The sequence below is a fragment of the Pestalotiopsis fici genome, assembly GCF_000516985.1.
Source record: "Pestalotiopsis fici W106-1 unplaced genomic scaffold PFICI_Scf_11, whole genome shotgun sequence".
Lineage (NCBI taxonomy): Eukaryota > Fungi > Ascomycota > Sordariomycetes > Amphisphaeriales > Sporocadaceae > Pestalotiopsis > Pestalotiopsis fici.
This window is the reverse complement of record NW_006917101.1, coordinates 1,437,979-1,456,227: the sequence shown is the minus strand read 5'-3', so window position 1 is coordinate 1,456,227 and position 18,249 is coordinate 1,437,979. Positions and strand designations below refer to the sequence as shown.

Sequence of the window (18,249 nt, the reverse complement as noted above, 5' to 3'; positions counted from 1 at the left end):
TTCAATGATTCGAAGGTGATAGCCAATCACGCAAACTCATGTGTCGCCGATCTCGTTTGAACAGCCGAGAAGTGAAATGAAGTTCAAAATCCGATTGCCACACACTCCCGATAGTGGTGTTGGCAGCTGGGTCAAGGGCTCAGCTGATGCAGGCCCTGGTCGATGCATGGGTATCTAGGCTCGTAATGGGCTTATTGGGTATGTGTCTCTAGGCATTGAATAGGGTTTGAAGATCTATTGCCTATTGTAGAATACGATGCATTGGAAGGTTCAGGTCTAGTATTGGAAACAAACGTTACACGAATTTGACGATTAGCAATCCCAGAAGAAGAGGACCGCCTTTTCTGGCTTTTTGGGGCAAGACCTCATATCGATCAACTTCGTGTCGCTAAAAGATTTTTTCAATCGATAACTTCAAGCGAAACAACAAAAAAGCAGAGACACGACTCGAGATCCAGCCGAAACATTTGCCCATTTGCAAAATGGATAATTTCACGGAAAAAATAGTGAAAGCCGCTGGCCTCGGCAGCTACACTGATATCACCCCAGAGTATCTCAAGAAACTATTCGAAGAGATTGGCGGCAGCCCAGAGAAGCTCCGCGCCATCCTGAATCTTTGGTTCGTTCCAGATTTCAAGCCGACCTTTGTCGAGCCGCAGAATCATGAATCCATCGGTCTTCAAGATATCGATTTTCTCAGTATGCCAAGCACGGAGAACGCGATTCGACCGCTGCGTCTGATTGACCTGGAGACGGGAAATCTTGTGGAAGCGTGGAACACCAGTCCTCTGGACTCGTATTGCATGCTCTCACATCGCTGGAAAGGAGATGAAATCACATTGGCTCACATCAAGCGCGCAAGGGAAATAGCACTGAAGAAAACTCAGGACGGACAAACAGCAGACCGCGATAACGACATTGAACTTGTTCTCAAGCAGTCCAGGCAAGACATTCTCGAGCAAGAAGATATCGTCTTGTCTCTATTGGACGGCGACTCAAACATCGGGGACGTTGGTGAGCTTCTAGAGAAGAGAATCAAGGCAAACGACGCGAAAGCCCAAGTCAATTGGGCACGACAAAACCTAGACGATGAAAAGTCCAAAGTCGAGCGCTATAGACTTGAAACAAGCATCTTTGACCATCTTGTACGGCGCATCAGTCAGGATATCAACGAAGGGGTGGAAGGGACTATGGGTGCTGAAGCAGTTTCTCCGAGCGGCAGCGTTCATGCTGGACCTATCGCAACCACAGTGGTGGATGAAGCACACAACGAATACGCAGCTGCCCAGCAGAGGCTACTTGGCGCGATCGACACCCGCCAGCAGACAAAAGAAGATGAGGAGTTCTTTCAGCGCAACTACCGGTTGGGAAATGCAGTGGATGAATTGATTAGTCACCTACAACGATGGAAGTCAGCCACCAAGCTCCATCGCGCAATGAAAGAGGCGCGCAACATTTTCGAAAAAAGGATATTTCCCAAACGCGGTGCTCGCTACATCTGGTCCGATACATGCTGCATCGACAAGCTCAACTATGGAGAATTGTCCCAGTCGCTCTCGCTCATGGGGGAGTGGTATGAGAATGCCGACTTCTGCTTGGTTCATCTCGATACGGATTGGCGAGTATCGGACGCCATCAACGACTGGAAACAGTTTGTGAAAGAAGTCAAGGGCAAGTCCGATGTGCAAGAGCCCGGTCAAGCTGGCATTGCCAGCTTCAAGGCTATCAAGGACTCAAGTCCTGAATGGGCAAACCGTGCATGGACACTGCAAGAGCTTGTCATGAGCAAGATGGCCTATTTCACCAACGCGGGCTGGGTTTCACTTAGTCGTCCTATTGAAAGCTTGGGATATGTATATCCCCTGATTCCATTCATTGATTTGTACACTCATGGAGACATAACCAACATCTATGTACGGGTCTTTGAAAACGAAGAGCTATTGACAAAGATTTTGCACGGAATCAGGGACTCTGAGGCCATCGATTCATGTCTCGGGAAAGAGAGCATTGAGGTCGTTGAAAGTGATGATGGGGATCTTGCAGCGTCAGACAGTGTCAAAATGGCGGTGCGACTCGTCTTGATCCTTCAGGGATTAGGGTACAGACTCCCAACCACAATGACAACCGAGACAGCCGTCTCTGAGATGACACAGTCTGTATATCTTGCAGCTTGGAACTTGGTCAGAAATGAGAACGATGGCCCAAGAGAACGCGCAGGAGAGCTATTCCAGGTGCTCCAAAAACACCACCTTCCTGCCACAACCAGAGCAGAGGGCTCAGATGGTGAGGCAGAAATCCAGAATGCGATCAATTTCCTATTGGTGTGCCTTGTTTCTGAGACAAAGAACCTGGTCGTATCCGACCGAGAGTTCATTGCCAAATTTGGTCAAGTCGACCAGCTCGTCACCTGGAAGCAGGGGATCGCGCGTAGCGGATTTCCGGCAGGACGTGTTCTACAGTTGTCATGCCGACGCAAGGCAACCGTGCCTATTGACCATGTCTACTCTCTCATGGGAATTCTAGGTGTGCGATTCCAGTCTTTCCATGCCGAGGGCTATCCAAAAGCTTTATCTCGCCTTCTCGACGAGGTCATCATAACTCATAATGATGTTTCCGTCTTCAATTGGGCAGGTGTAGAGATGGGAAGTCCAGTGCGTGGGCGATCAATGTATCCTGCTTCTCATAGGGCATATGAGACAAACAAGGACAGCGGCCAGCGCTACAATATGCTGATCTCGGCCGAAGTTCAGAGGAAGCGCAGCGAAGTCATGATCACCTATCGTGGAATCATCAAGATGCTCCGTGATTTTATTGACTGCATCAAAACCAAGGACTCAAAGGACCTGCCCTTGGAATGGGTCCGAGAGATATCTGCCTTCATTCGCAACTCCACCTTTGACAAAATTCGGCCTGAGCTTGAAAACATTGGCAAGATTCTTGTTTATATCAAGGATTACTGCGTTCAACCCGTCCTCTCCGCGCCACCAGTCGAAAAGCCGCAACCTGTCGAAATGACTACATCGCCAACTTCTCACGAGAAAGCTAGTTGGTCTTCCTACAAGCCGTCTCTTCCAAGCTTGAACATCTCTTCTACCTTGAAAACTAAAAAGCTTCCCAGCTTCGGAGCCGCTAGATTCGGCAAATCATCGTCTGAAAAGGATCCCGAGCCACCGGAGGAGGAATCACCCACCCTGCCTCCTCATGCAGAGCCAGTGCTGCCGGACGAACCCAAATGGATGTCGCTGGATCACGAGGTCAAGCAGTATCTGAAGATCCTTGGGTCGCCAGACGAGATGCACAAGGAGGGGCGTTCTCTACCAAGTCAGATCCAGGACCTCAAGGTCGAGACAGATGAGCCAGAAGGAGCAACCAGAAATGGCGAGGACAATGAAAATAGCAGTCTCGGAGATCTCATTTGCCCGAACCCAATCATTGTCAACAACTCTGGTATTGAAGGCGTCTTTGATATTCAACGCGTCATTGTGACCATGGTTGACACAGAGAAGCTTCAGAGGCAGGTTGCCAGAGCAGGCAGCCCACAGCAAAATATCTCCGGCTGGTGCACCATCAGTACCGGATTCGCCAGAGTGGTAGTCAACTTCGCCTGTGAGCAGCATATTCTGCGAAAGCAACTCGAGGTCGGGCAAGCAGTCGAGGATAAGATAATCAAGGAGGATAGGGCGAAGAAGCTCCACAGCGACATGGAGATTAAGGGAACTGCAAATGTTCACTTGGAGAATCCTTGGTCGACTACGAATCTTCAATCCGGTGCTGCAGACGACGGTGACGGAGAAGTAGGGTCAAGTCTCAAACCTTCCCAGGAGGAGAACACTATTGTAAGGATTATCGACTTCATCCAGGAACCGCAGCTCCAACTCGTCGCCGGTGAATGGGTACTGGCGCGATTCTCTGGAGCGCGAGGAGCTAAATGGTTTCTCTGTCGTCTCGAGTTGGGCTCCACGCATCAGTTCTACGGCCATCGTATCGCAACTACGGACATTGATTTTGCCAACTCGGCCATTGAGCCCGGGCTGGTCAAGACGTGGCAGACCTACATGGGCCGAAAGAAGAGAAAGATGTGCAACATCTTGAATACCTACATCAAGAGTTTTGAGAGTGCTACCAAGGGCCAGGAAATGTTGAGCAGAACCTCAAGCATTGTAAATCAGAACTATGGGAGACTTGTTGATGCAGGAAACGAGAGTCTAGAGAGGGTCATGAGCACGGGCACTGGGGCATCTTCTATGCTCAAGTTCCCCTTCTCTGGCAGCACAAACGACGACAAAGCCTTGGTGGATGTGGACTCTGAAGACGACGACGATCAGAGCTCGGGAAATCATCTCTTTGATGACATTCTTGACCAGGGCAAAGAAGCTGCAATGGCCTTGGGCGAATACACTGTCATGGCGGCATATGAGAAGCTCTGCGAGCTGCATGCCAGACACATGGAAAAGCACTTGGCCACTTCAGTTCTGAAGAGAACTCCCAAGAGCCTTCAGGCGGCGGTGGAAGGCGTGGACGAGAACAAGGGTTTTCTGCCAGCCATGTTCCACTCTTCTAAACGGGTGCATATGTTTTAGTAGAGAGTGAGCGGGAGCAGAGTGCATTTACGCGACGGGAAGTTTCTTTTTTGTTGCATTGACGTGGTCAGTACCTACGGCAGATCACCTGCTCGGGTATATAAGATAGCTCTTCAGCACCTCTCTTTTCTCTATCAGAGATCAACTCAGATGTTTTTCTACGCTTCCTCGATCATCTCGTTTTCACCTTCCACTTCACACATTGGCTCAGATTAGATTTTATATATGTGCCAGCCACTGGCAATTGGAATTAGGCAGAATGTCAGCGACGATTTGTCAAGCTTGAGAACGAGTTCTTCACTCCAGAATATTTTACTAGCCTGTCATTAACAGCGACAAGGAGGATGTACCAGGATGGCGCGTTGAGGCATTGACGGATGCGTGGAGATTACGGAGACTATCCGGATGAGCCACTGAAGATCGTCGTGAATTCATTGTCTCCAATCGAGGATGGTCTTCTCGTGACATCCAAAGTCTCGACGCGCCAGATCAGCCATAAGTCTCTGCAGCCTCGTCCTGAAAGCTTGAAATGAGTTGATTGGCCAGAAATTGAGGCACACATCGGCTTTAAGAGTCTTGCAGACGGACCCCGCCGACAGCAGTCTTGGCTCATCGTGATTGGCAAAGAAAATGAGGCACATGCAGGTGGTGCCTCCCAGTGCCCGATCCCTGTCCATGAGGCACGATTGCGCCTCCGTAGGACTTTTCGGGCTCCAAGATATAAACGAGTGACACCCGCATCTTTACATGCCGTCCATCTCTCCTACAAGCAACGCGCCTCGGTGCTAAAAAGCATCTTTGCAGCCGTGAAGAGGTGTTGAAAAGTGAGTAGCATCCATGACCGACTCGAGAAACCTTCATTGACGCGCGGAAATAGCTCAACCTAAACCCTTGAAAACCACGGGTCTGTCCCGGGGAGGACGCTACCAGTCCTCCCCGACACCCAATCTCGGATCAATGGCACAGTAATCAAGCAGAGAGTGCTGACTGGTGTGATCCGACCCTCTTCGGTCTTGAGGGCTCTTTTGCGGAACTGGAAGAGCATCCCGATAGTGTTGGACCCCTGTCAGCACCTTACGACTTCGGTTACGTGGGGGACGGGTGGTGGAAGGAGGTTTGGGGTGAGGGAATAGTACAAGAGGCTCTTTCAGAAGGCAAAGATGATCGGTTTCCAACTGTGGAAGACGCCACACTCGACGACATCGACTTATCTGATTGGTTTCCAGATGCGGGGATGGGACTGCAGCCCGCAGATGATATCAATCATGGACCACCTCAATCCTGCATGACCTTTCTGGATCCGTCATACTCGATGGCCGCTGACTCCATTGGTCTGGGTACCAGCTCTTCGATCGGCACCAATCCATGGAACAACGACTCCTCGACTCAGTCACAGTATCGCGTGTCGCAGTCTGAAGATTCCCCGAGCAACAAAGACGCTCTAGAAAATCTTGTTTCGTCTGAGTTACCAGCGAAAAATCACATTTGTTCAGACTGCTTCCGCTCTTTCAGGGAAAAGCGGGATTTGCGACGGCACTTTCACACCGTGCACGACAAGATTCGAGTGGATTGCCGTGGTTGTGGCAAGACTTTTTCGCGCAAGGACAATTTGAAAAGACACACAAAGACGTCTTGCAAAAAAATGACATGCTACGGACAGGCGGTGTCGTGGTCTAATTTCAAGGTTTCCTCGGGTGCTCGGCTTATGGCTGACCGAAGTGACGATCTTTCATCAAGCCATCAAAAATTGCCACTTTGCCTTTCCCTCCCTTTTATTTTCGTCTGATTTATTTTCTTTTCTTCTTTGTTTTTCTTTTGTTTTCGTTGATCTTAGTAATCTATTGCGGAGAATCAGTTCACCTCCGTTCTGTCGCCTCTCACGGGTCGGACATGTCGGACAAGCTCAGTTCCATGAACTAGAAGATCTCATGCAGCAATGCCTCTACTTGTAAATCAATCTACTATATACATGCCCGAATCCATTCAAGGACAATTTGATTTCTGCATAAGAAGCAGCTGGTGGCATCTATCTTCCTAAATGATTGGGCTAACCCTGCGGTCCCTAGATCCAGTGCCATTCGTGTGTACAAATTCAAATCAAAACGAGATTATCGGATTAAAACTACTGATACCAAATATGAGTTTGCGACCGTTGATACAGGAAGACATGACTTATCCATTCTATGTGCAGATCCATATTCGCCGTGATCCGCTACAAATCGAGTGGACCGCCCGCATCAGCAACTCCCTCAGGCCCATATCTGACCAACAAAGCGGCACAGATCGTCACCACCCAGGTGGGTCTTGACGCTTTGAATTTGGATGTTTTCACGGTGGAAAGGATCCTCTACTCCCTGCAGCAAAGGGCGACAAAAGGTGTAGTGCGATACGTGCATCCTGCATCCCACCCCCAGGCTACGGGGTGGGTAAAAGTGGTGCCAGCAACAAGGGACCATCAATACCGTAGGGCATGTACTACCATTGGGCTTGTTACGGTGTTGAGAGGCTCAGATCATAGTATGAAAGATACTATATCGTAATGGCTGCCGGAAGGACTGTTGCTTCGCGTTTGCAACGGATAAGTGACAGAGGAAGGGATGATCCCATCAGTGCGGAAACAAGGGCAGTATAGCGGCGATCCGCTATCAAGGCCACTGAAAGTCGCATCCTTGTAAGGCCAATGCCTAGATGATAAGTAGCAGTGACTTCATGGAAATGACAGAAAACGAAGGTCTGGATGGGAACGATTAGGCAATCTAGCTACAGGCCACGAGACTGATGATGATTAGGCGTTGGTGATCCTCTCAATCTGAATTGTGGCAAGACGTAGCAAAAATGATGAAAAGACTAGGCGGAAAGTTGTAGCAGCCGTGGGGAAAGTAAGGTACTAGTACGTAGCGCTGGTGCCCGGTGCCTAGCACATAACAAAAACCAATATTTGAAGAATGAACTTCAAACCAGAGGCGTGTGAATGTTTATCTGTACCTTTGGGACTTTTGCATGACAAGGCTCACAGAAGTGACGAGAGCAACTTTACTACGCAAATACTGCTGTATCTAGTACGGCATTCAACAATGTATGTATATGTCGTACTGACGTAGTCAGTACCCACCGCAGATCACCTGCTTGGGTATATAGTCGCTCTTCAGCACCTCTCTTTTGTAGACTAGAGATCAACTCAGACAACTTTCAATGCTTCCTCGATCATCTCGTCTTCAGTTCCCCCTTCACACATCGGCTCAGGTGAGAGTATATTTGCTCTATTTCGACGTTTCCGGTTTGTTCCTTTCATGGAGGACCTGAGCTATCTCGAATCCAACTGCCTCAAATGTCGCTCCCCCCATGATCTTGAAAACGGGTAAATCTACCCGGAATGTCTTGAGAACCCAATTCCGTAACTCAATAGCTGACAGCGAGTCGATGCCGTACGAGTGGATAGCACTCTGTACATCTAGTCGCTCAATCGAGGTACCTAGAATTGTGGAAACGCGTTGTAGAAGCATTTCAGTGGTCACATCGGTGCAACCAGCCAGAGATTCGACTGATGTCAGACGTTGTTCTAGACCGACACTGGCGTGCTTGAGCTTAGAATGCACTGCTGCTTTTTCTGTACCACTGGCAACAGGGGCAGGCATATGATGCAGATGTCCCCAGAAGGGCATCTCCATGACAGCAGGGATTTCTTCAATGTGTCTCCAATGTGCCGGAGGGCTGATACCAACTATAGCCTGAGATTTGGAGGATTTAGCCGTTGGATGGTCGTCTGCGATTGTCGTTATATCGCTGGTACAGCACCAGTCCATGAGCGCCAAGAGCTCCTGTGTGCTCATCAACACGTATCTTTCAAGTTTCTTAGGCCCTAGCAATTGATGGGTGCGCTCTTTTAGATAGCCACCATCGTAAATTGCTCCTAGATTGACGGAGACCGCATGTTCCCCCTGAGCTACGCGGAGGCGAGCCAATGCATCCTGATATGTGTTACCAGCATTGTAACCGGCCAAGGATCCTGTTCCAAGAACGCCCATGCTCGATGAGATGAGAACGAAAAAGTCGAGTTCTTGAGGAAGTTGAGCATGCAAATTCCACGACCCGTGGACTTTGGGACTTGTAGCATTCTTCCAATCTTCGAAGGAAAGATCGGTGAACACTCTCTCCTAGAAGAAAGGTGCGCAGAGTAAGCATAATTCGCAGAAAATACGGATAATAAACGTACTTTCATGACCATGGCAGCCTGTATACAACCTCTGATAGGAGGGAACCCTCTCAATGTGCATTGAGCTAGAACCGATGCAAGCGCCACCGCATCGGCCACGTTGCAGCCTTTGGCCTCTACCAGAACATTATTCGCAGTCAGTTCATTCATGAGCTCTTTGGCTTCTTCTGTTTCCGGACCAGATCTAGAGAGCAATATCAAATAGCGAGCACCACAACTAACGAGCCATCTGGCGATCTCTCGTCCGAGGCCGCCAAGGCCGCCAGATATCAGATAGGTCGCATCAGACCTCGCGACGAATGTGGGAATTCTAGGTTTTCTCAACTGAAAATATGGTCAGCACGATATGTAAGTATGTAAAGATATGTAAACTGACATTGAGTTCTTGATCATCAAGGCAGACCACTAAGCAGGTTTGATGGTCCAGTGTCCGAAGGCCATTCGAGATTTCGTCTGTGCGATGTGCCGCGAGCATTGTAGTCCAGTTTGAGTCGAGAATCTTTGAACTGGTCGTCGCGTAATCAAGAGCCTCCTCAGACGGATCTCGATTGACGTCTATGAAGGAATGAGAAATGTTGGAAGCTGCTATTGCTCCATGTAGTGACTGCAACCGAGATTTCGTGTCTGGGCGAAGCTGAATGATGTGACCATTCGGCTTGAGAAAGCTCATGAGTACGGATAACAGCGATCTCTCCGGGCAAGTATCGAAAATAATGTCGAATCTGTTTGCAAATTTTGACAGTGCCAGTAATAGGTCAGTTCCGAACCAGCTTTGAGGCACAATGTTGTCGAATGGAAGGCTTGAGTCTCCCATGATTTTTGCAGCCTCATCTTCATTCCCAACAGAGACGCAGAGTCCACTGGGGTCAACACGCGATCTGACTAGAAGCTGCAGAGCTGCTCTGCCTATTGGATTTGCGCCATTATGAATCAGTATTGAGTCGCTGGCCTTGACTTGGCCTATCTCAACGAGGGCATGGTAAGCGACCACCATCTGTGGGATCATCTGACAAGCATCAGTGAATGTCCAATCAGACGGGAGCTTCGCAACTAACGGGGCTTGCGCCCGGACGTGAGAACGAAAAGACCCATGTTGCGATGCTATCACGCGATCCCCTGTCTTGAACTTCGAAACGTTGAGACCGACATGTGTAATGGTTCCTGAACAATAGCTGCCAAGGTCTGGCTTGTCTTCGGCTTCCATCAAGCTGGTTTTGTCTCGATGCTGTAGTCGAACAGCCTTGACTTGGATCTCAACAGCATCCGCGTTCAGTCTTTCTTCTTCTTCTTCCTGGTCATCGATGGATTGAACATACTGCAACCTGTGTTCAGCTCCTGTGGTTGTTGCCTCAAAGCGAATTTGACCATCTGGTCTTGCTTGGATCGTTTGGTAAGGCATCAATCGCGATTCGATCTGACCTTTTAACGATGGTGCCTCGACTACTCGGCGCGTGTGCAACAGTCCATCGATCTCGACATATTCCTGTTCGTATCTTCCATCATGTTTTCTGGAAAGCATCTCGTACACCACAGCAGACAGATGATTGGCTTGATGCTCCGATAAGCACTCTGACGCTTCTTCTCCAAGATCCAATTCCAAAGTAACTAAATGGAGGAGATAGTTCTCGGAGCGCAAGGTCCGGGCGAAACCATCTAGCATTCCATGGCTGGGGCTGACGTTATGGCTTTTGCCCCCGCCACCAGTTACCCAGAGCAGATCTTGGCATGACATAATCAGTTGTTTCAAGGAACTCCACGTTGTTCCAAGGTCGACTGAAGCCAACAACGATCGAGTTCCGCAGTCCAGAAGGATCACCAGCCCATCAAATGCGTTGCTTCCGAGAGCATCTGCTGCTTCATCGAGGGAAAGAATAGTCGGCCTGGGCTCGGAGGAACACATCAGTTGGCGTTCAATACCCTCAGCCAATAAATACTGGAGGGGGTCCATCTTGTCTAGGATAACGATCATAGAATGCTGCCTTGCTGCCAGCGAAGGTTGTGGAGCAGGAGTGTCAGCCACCGCCGTGGATATGATCCATCCCATATGGTGTGCTTCTTCGTCATCCGTGTCCCGAAATAAAAAGTCAACACCGGAGAAGCCATGACTTTGAAGAAGCGTATCCCAGTCAGAGACACCAATATTGGGGGACAACTGGCGGCCATCGTCGACACCGAGCCACCAACCAGGAAATAATCCAAATACAAAACCAGCTGTCCATCCATCCGGCTTCATGATCTCTTGCATGATGAGCTTGCCATTGGGTTTGAGGGCTTTGCGTACAGTCTTGAGCGTTGTAGCTAAGCTCTCGGGAACATGTAGAACATTGTCAGCTACTACAACGTCGTAACTATTTTCTTCAAACCCCTGGCTGGTGAGATCCTTCTCCAAGTCCAATGTCTTGAATGACATCTGTGACTGATACTGGGAGAACTCTTCACGGGCGTGAGCGAAGAAAGCCGATGATATGTCTGTGAAGTCATATCGCTTACAGCGAAGGCTGCTTCCATTACCAAGTGTGCCCAGGAAGTTTCTCGTGGTTGCGGCAGTGCCGCCTCCAACTTCAAGGATGGTGATTCCGGGGCGCTGGTGGGCCAAAAGGTCCATGTATGATGCAGCCTGGAGAGAGCATCTATATCGTGACCACTCTTCATAGCAATTTCTGAGCAGACCAGTGTGCAAGAGCTCCTCAAGTGGGTTTGCAGATCCCTGCAAGAAGCCGGTGAGCTTGGAAGCAACAGTCGCATACAGCCGCCCGGCGTGATCTCTGCTCAGCAGACGCTGGCGGAGTTCTTCAAACAATGAAGAAACCTCAGCTTCACTCCAAGACCGTTTGTGATGAACAATTCCAAGGTGATGACTTGCCCACTGCCAGTACCTTCGTTTCCAGAGCTCATGAGTTCCATCAAGTATTGATGGATCAAACTGTTTCTCTAAGAGAACCAGAGACAATTCTGTCAGTAAAGAAAGCTCGCCATTCTGACTGGCTAGTTGGTTCTGGGCTGGGTGCAAGTTGTCAAGGAGTGCCTGTAGCTTGGAGCAATCGGTTTTATCAAGGGAGACCTTGCATTCGATCTCCATACAGCACTGCCTCGGATTACCATTGGACAAAACGGGATCAGCTGGTGGAGAGTTGGCGATGTTTGTCATCTGCAGTGTATGAAAACGCAACACCAGCTCCGTTGCAGACTCGCGCTGGGTGGTTAGGACCCCACCACTGCATGAAAAGCCTCTTCTCGTGACATCAGTGATTTGACTGCAGGCTTTCATGGCCTTCATTTCAAGGTGTCCCAGCGACTTTCGGTGAGATAGCCACATAAAGCCGATGCCAGTAGGAATACTGGTTGGCATTTTTCGCGAGCCGCCAGACGTGAAGCTTGTGTAAGAGAGACGCAGTATTGCATCCAAGGTGACAGGATGGACAATGTAGCCGTGCTTGTCATCACTGTCCTCGAATGCTTTGAGCTCTGAGAAAGCTTGTTTGTTTTCATTGTCGAAGAAGATAGGACCTTGCTGCAATTCTTGGAACTTTAGCCCATATTCTAAGCCGGAGTCTCTTAAAGCGTCAAACATCGTTTGGGGCTCGACAGAGGCCCGACAAGTATCTGCCAAAATTGTAAGCTCCGCAACAATATCCATTTGCTGTTGTGCAGATCTTTGGCCTGCCCATGTGTCATTTGTCCGGCTGGACAGTCCAACATCGATCCAGCCAGAACAATTCAGGATCCAGTCTGAAGCTGAGTAAGAATGTATGGTGAAATGGAATGATGGCATACTGTTCTCATCTGTGACACGCTTGAGAGAGGTCTGGACCTCCAGTACACCATGGTTCTCGCTTAGATCCATAGGAGCCTCAAATCGAACATTTCTGAGGGCGTAGCCATCGATAGACCTTTCTGAGGTCTCCAGAAGCTGTCTTGACGCCTCAATTGCCATCACAAGCATGCCAGAAGCCGGATATAAGACCTTGCCCTCAATTACATGGTGTTCTGCCCACGGAACTTCGGAGGTACGGATGAAATTCCTCCAACGGCTGCAAGAGGGGTCGCATTCTTGAGAACGGACGCCAAGGAGCCTGAGCGGTGCATTTTTGCGTAGGCGATACTCGCGGCTTACACGGCTTTCACTGCAGTACTTTCTGGAATGGTCGAAAGGATACTCAGGTAAGTCGACAAGTAATGCATACCGGTTCTTCTTGGGGCAGTCAAACTGAAAGGCATTGACAGCCCTCAAGTTCACGCCAAGACCCATGCAGTGTAGCTCTCCCATGCATTTGAGCATCGAATTTTCAGCCGAGCTACCTCTCCGCATCACTGAGCTGTAACCGACACCCTTGCCACGTGGTACGGTCTTGAGAATCTCCTGTAGAGGCCCTTGCAGCACAGAGTGGGGGCCTATCTCAATAAGATGATCCACCACGGTTTTGTGCGTGTGACTTCCATCTCCCTTCTCCACGAGACACGATGTTGGTTCTTGACAGAGGAAGGTCACAGCGTGCGCAAAACGTACAGGGGAAACCATGTTTTTGACCCAGTACTTTGCGTTGCTAGCACTCTGAGGATCTATTGATTCTCCTGTGACGCTCGAGATCATTGGTATATGATCAGATCTTGCCCCTTCTTGTATTGATCCAATCATAGACTCGTACTCAGCTGCGACAATGTTGACTTGAGGCGAATGGTATGCAACCGACACTCGAAGCTTGCGCGAAAATACTTGACGCTCGTCCATAAGAGCTTTAAGCTCATCAATCAGCACTTCTTCACCCGATATTGTGACATTGTGTGGGCTGTTGATACAGGCGATTGATAAACCAAATGAGTGGCTTCTCTCGTTGAACAAGCTGATCAAATCGCCAGCTTCTTGCTCTGGTAATGCGACTGCCATCATGGCGCCTTTTGTTACAGACTGGCTTTGCATCTTGGCAGAGCAAAGCCCTCTGAAATAGGCCAGTTTCCACGCCGATTCCTGGGTTATATACCCAGCGCAATACCTACTTTCATCAGCACTGAAATACAAGATAGGCTTTGAGGGTATGAGAACCAACGTACGCGGCTGCTATTTCTCCAGAAGAATGCCCCACTGATGCTGAAGGTAGAACATGGAACTTTCGTAGTAGATTCACAAGAGCAATTTGCAGAACTGTGCAGAGCGTCTGACTGAATTCTACATTATCAATATTTGATGCAGTCGCAGGTTTGAGAAGCTCCTCTTGTAGGATCAAGAAAGTCAGTCAAGTGCTTCAAGTGGATTTCATCAAGGGTCTGGGTTAAAATATGCTTACCGACAACTTCCCAATGACATCCTACGCTTTTCAGAAAGCTGCTTGCCTGCTCAAGATCTGCCAAGAAAGAGGGATAATTCATCAGGTCTTTCCCCATGGTAGCCCACTGAGCGCCCTGTCCACTGAAAATGAATCCAAGTCGCGGGGGTGATGTCCGAACTCGGTTCGGTTCTGACAAGTGTGTAGAAAGCTCTTGTAACTCCGACGACGATCGAAGTAGAGCAAATGATCTCCACTGTAAGTGAGTGCGATGACTATCAAGTGTAAATACTAGATTATCAAGAAATTGAGGGTCTTTCTGACTTGAGGATCTCCATTCCTGATACCCTTGACTGATTCTTGCGATGCCATTCTCGTCGCTTGCAGAAAGCACAACAAGTTTTGTTGAGTGTTTATCTACCACGACCGAATTGTGAGTCTTTTGGGACATCGGGCTACTTGTTTGATCCGGGCACAAATGCGTGCAGTGTCTTCCTTCAAGTCCTCGGAGTCGAAGGTAGCTACCAGCATCGTCAACGACAATGTGTGAGTTGGCGCCTCCGTAACCGAACGAGTTAATCGAAGCTCTCCTTACGCCTGTGGAAGGCCAACTGTGACACTCCAATGGGAACTAGTACGAAGCAATTTGTCAGTACATCCAATTGAAAGATACCAAAAAATCTTAAAAGTTGCATCTGGGTGATTCTTTACCTTGAGTCTGAGGAAATCCGCGTCAATTTTTGGATTGAGCTTTTCGAAGTTGGTGTTGGGTGGTATGATGCCTCTTTCAAGGACCATAATCGTTTTCACAAGGGCAGCCAGACCAGCCGCACCTTCAAGATGACCGATGTTTGACTTGACGGCACCGCTGATATTAAAGTTAGCCCAGTGTCATTTTTCAAAGAAGCAGAGCAGCTGGTCTTTGATCATTGACCTACACGTAGAGTGGTTCTTCAACGCTGCGATATTTTCGAAACACAGAGCCAATAGCCTCTGCTTCAAGAGGGTCGCCAACAGCAGTACCCGTGCCATGTGCCTCGAAAAATCTTGTGTATTTCATGGAAAGTCTGGCTTTGCTGTAGGTCTCTGTGATAAGACGTTCTTGGGCAGTTCGACTGGGGTACGTAATGCTCGGGGTTCGGCCGTCCTCGTTGGACCCTGTTGATCGGATGATGGCACGGATTGTGTATTGATTTGCGAGTGCACGTGAAAGCCTGCTTAGAATGACCACGCCTATTCCCTCACCTCGGGCGTACCCATTCGCACGGTGATCGAAGGAATGACACCGACCGTCAGGCGACAGAAAATCCATATTGCTTAGCCAAGTGTAGAACTCAGGCGACATGGCCATATTGCAGCCCGTCACCATGGCCTTGGGATGAGTTAGTACGGATTCATCTCATGTGGCTTGGCCAGGCGATGGGACGTACCATGTCGCAGGATCCAGTGATTAGTGCCTGGGATGCTATATCGATGGCCATTGTCGCACTAGAACACGCGGAATCAACACCAATGCTGGGACCGTGTAGATTGTAGAACCAGCTGATGCGATTCGCCAGCATGCTCAACCCAGAGCCGACAGCTGCATGGATTGGAGAACATTCCGGATCTCGAGCCAATTGCAGCGTGTGATCTTGGATGCCAAAACTGCCTGTATAGACACCGGTGCGCGAGCCGGATATGTCATGCATTGTAATACCAGCTTTATCAATCATGTAAGCGATGATTTACCCGTAGAGGTTATTTTTGCGTACCGTTTTCAAGTGCTGCATATGATACTTCAAGCAGCATTCTCTGCATTGGATCCATTGAAGCAGCCTCCGCAGCAGAAATCGAAAAGAAGCCAGCGTCGAATGCTTTAACATCTTCTTTCAAGAAGTGGCCCCCACGAACAGGTATCTGATCCAAGTCAGACTCCATAGGCAAGAGCGAAATTCCCTTCCTCTTTTAGTGGCAAGACAGGAGCCTCAACAGACGTACCGTACTCTGGCCTGGTTCTTGCTGGAAGAAGCCGTTGACATTCATTCGATCATGAGGAAACTCTGTCATCGCACAGCGCCTGTCCATCATGACTTTCCAGAAGCTGTCTGCATTGGTTGCATCTTGTGGTAATTTGATAGAGAATCCGCACACAACAACAGGATCTTCCCCATCAATACCATCGAGCTCTGAGTCAAAAGAGCCGGTATCTGATTTTGGAAAGTCATACTGAGACTCGCCTTCATTTGGCATTTCGCCCCGCAACTGCGGTATTGGAGCTTTTAGTGATATAAGCTCGGAAGCCAAAGCTGGGTTTCGGACCTCCATGTCACTGTCGCCTTGAAAAGTGCTGCTGGGATGGGTTTCAGGGCGCAAGATTATCGTTGAAGGGGCTGCTGTGATCCGATCTTCTAGGCTCTACCAGCAATGGCATTTATACTGAATTTTGACTCAAGTTTCGAGATGTGTGCAATTGATCTTGTTCATAATGAAATACAATGCTTGGTATTCAATCATTGGCTTTTCGGTGTGTAAACGCAGTGTGACAATGCGAGCTTTTTGTTGCTTCGTTTACAAATCCAGTTCAAAACGAGATTATTGAGTCAAGAGTACATCTGTATACCAAATATGACCCTGTGGACGTTGACATGAACACATGACTTGTACATATGACTTGTCCATAAAATGTAGATATTTCAGGTTATTCGCACCCTGGGGTCATTGCAGACATGGAATTCGCCATGGTCTATTGCGAACATGGAATTCGCCATGGTCTATTGCGAATCTACTGGACCATCCGCACCAACGACTAGCCCAGGCTCAATTCTAACCAACAAACGCGGCACAGATCGTCAACACCTGATAATGCGGTGGATTTGTTCCGGCCCCAGATATTAACTGTGGGTTTCTCGATGATGTTCGCACTGGCTTTTGTACTGACAACAACCTCGGCAATAATATTTAAATGGGCTGGAGGTAGTGGAAGTATGCTTACTTGGCTGTAGGGCAAAGGCTCAGCACGTCGCTGCGACCACATCAGACGAATGACGACTCAAAGTGCAACTACCGAAGAGCTCGTGACCTCATCAGGTGGGCTCTCGTTGGAGACATGATTTTCAATTTGAGTCATAGAGTAAAGGCTTTGTTGGCAGTGAGCGTCCATCGCTGTGTAACTCATAAACCTGTTTTCGTCCCTACCTCAAGCAACTGTGTGTCGAATAATTCCTAAAATGGATTGAAAATATAGGTGCCCTCGAGTGCATGTCTCAATGGACTTCGGGGGCTCAAATGGGTTCGCAAAAGTAATACCGTAGAGGGTAAGGCTGTCCACTTGTTTGTAGACTAGGTAGGTACCTATATATTTTTGACATGTGATTGCCGGCTTCATATCTGAATCAACTACTATTGGGAAAAATTCAGAAGTTCCTTGGCCGTTCCCTCAATCTTTATGGCCACAGAAAATGCTCAATCGTCTGCAATGACTCGCCTGCTAATAGCAATAATCCCATGGCTCAAATAGTACAATGTGTTGGCACTTAAAGAACAGGAGATTTTGATATGGTGGGAAGTATAGATATAGATAGCTTCATTATTGTCTAAGTCTACTCCAACTATGCCACTCGTCGAGCCATATATTTCGTTGCGATTTGTTGGTTGTGATAAGAGGTGTCTACCAGGCTCACACCTAAGAACACTGTTGGTGAATGAGGCTTTTGCTTCCAAAAACTTGACTTTTGTGGTCTCGCAATGCATTGCATTGTGACGGTCATACCTCGGGCATTCTCAATCACTGTCCACATACACATAAGTTGTTGGTCGCTCAATTGCCTAGTAGGCATTGGCTGCAGACTGCAGGTTATTTTGACCGGCCTGTCCTGCAGCTGCTCAGCCTGCCGGATGCCATGTCATGTCTCCTGCTATACCAACCTGGAACCTACGCGCAAATTCCTTCTGAGCGCTAGGCCCCTAGACGGAAGCGATACTCGCGGCTCACAGGGCCTCGGGCCGCTCCGGTAGGGCTTGACCCGCATCTGCATAGGTACGTACATACCTACCTAGGTAACTAAATCACCAACCTTACTGTGATAAGGGCCATGCCGGGGCCGCTGATCCTCAGAATCAAGTCGTTACCTAGGTACGGTACCTAGTATATTTTAAAGATGTACATGCTAGCACAGTGTAGTATTCACCGCGGGCTGTGTGTGATAATGGCAGC

The 18,249-nt window shown here is 48.8% G+C and overlaps 2 protein-coding genes across 2 annotated transcripts; one reads left to right on the top strand and one right to left on the bottom strand.

Moving 5' to 3' along the window:
* Window positions 1-482: 482 nt before the first annotated feature.
* PFICI_13418 (uncharacterized protein) lies at window positions 483-4,580 on the top strand (the record flags this gene model as incomplete). The annotated part of the gene is made up of 1 exon (XM_007841999.1): window positions 483-4,580. One exon carries the CDS (start codon window positions 483-485, stop codon window positions 4,578-4,580), a length of 4,098 nt encoding a protein of 1,365 aa, XP_007840190.1.
* Window positions 4,581-7,840: 3,260 nt separating this feature from the next.
* Window positions 7,841-16,286, bottom strand: PFICI_13417 (uncharacterized protein; the record flags this gene model as incomplete). The annotated part of the gene is made up of 10 exons (XM_007841998.1): window positions 7,841-8,734; window positions 8,794-9,117; window positions 9,170-13,784; window positions 13,843-14,002; window positions 14,076-14,685; window positions 14,766-14,922; window positions 14,993-15,426; window positions 15,485-15,756; window positions 15,809-15,953; window positions 16,035-16,286. The coding sequence occupies 10 exons, from the start codon at window positions 16,284-16,286 to the stop codon at window positions 7,841-7,843; spliced, it is 7,863 nt and encodes a 2,620-aa protein (XP_007840189.1).
* Between the last annotated feature and the right edge of the window lie 1,963 nt (window positions 16,287-18,249).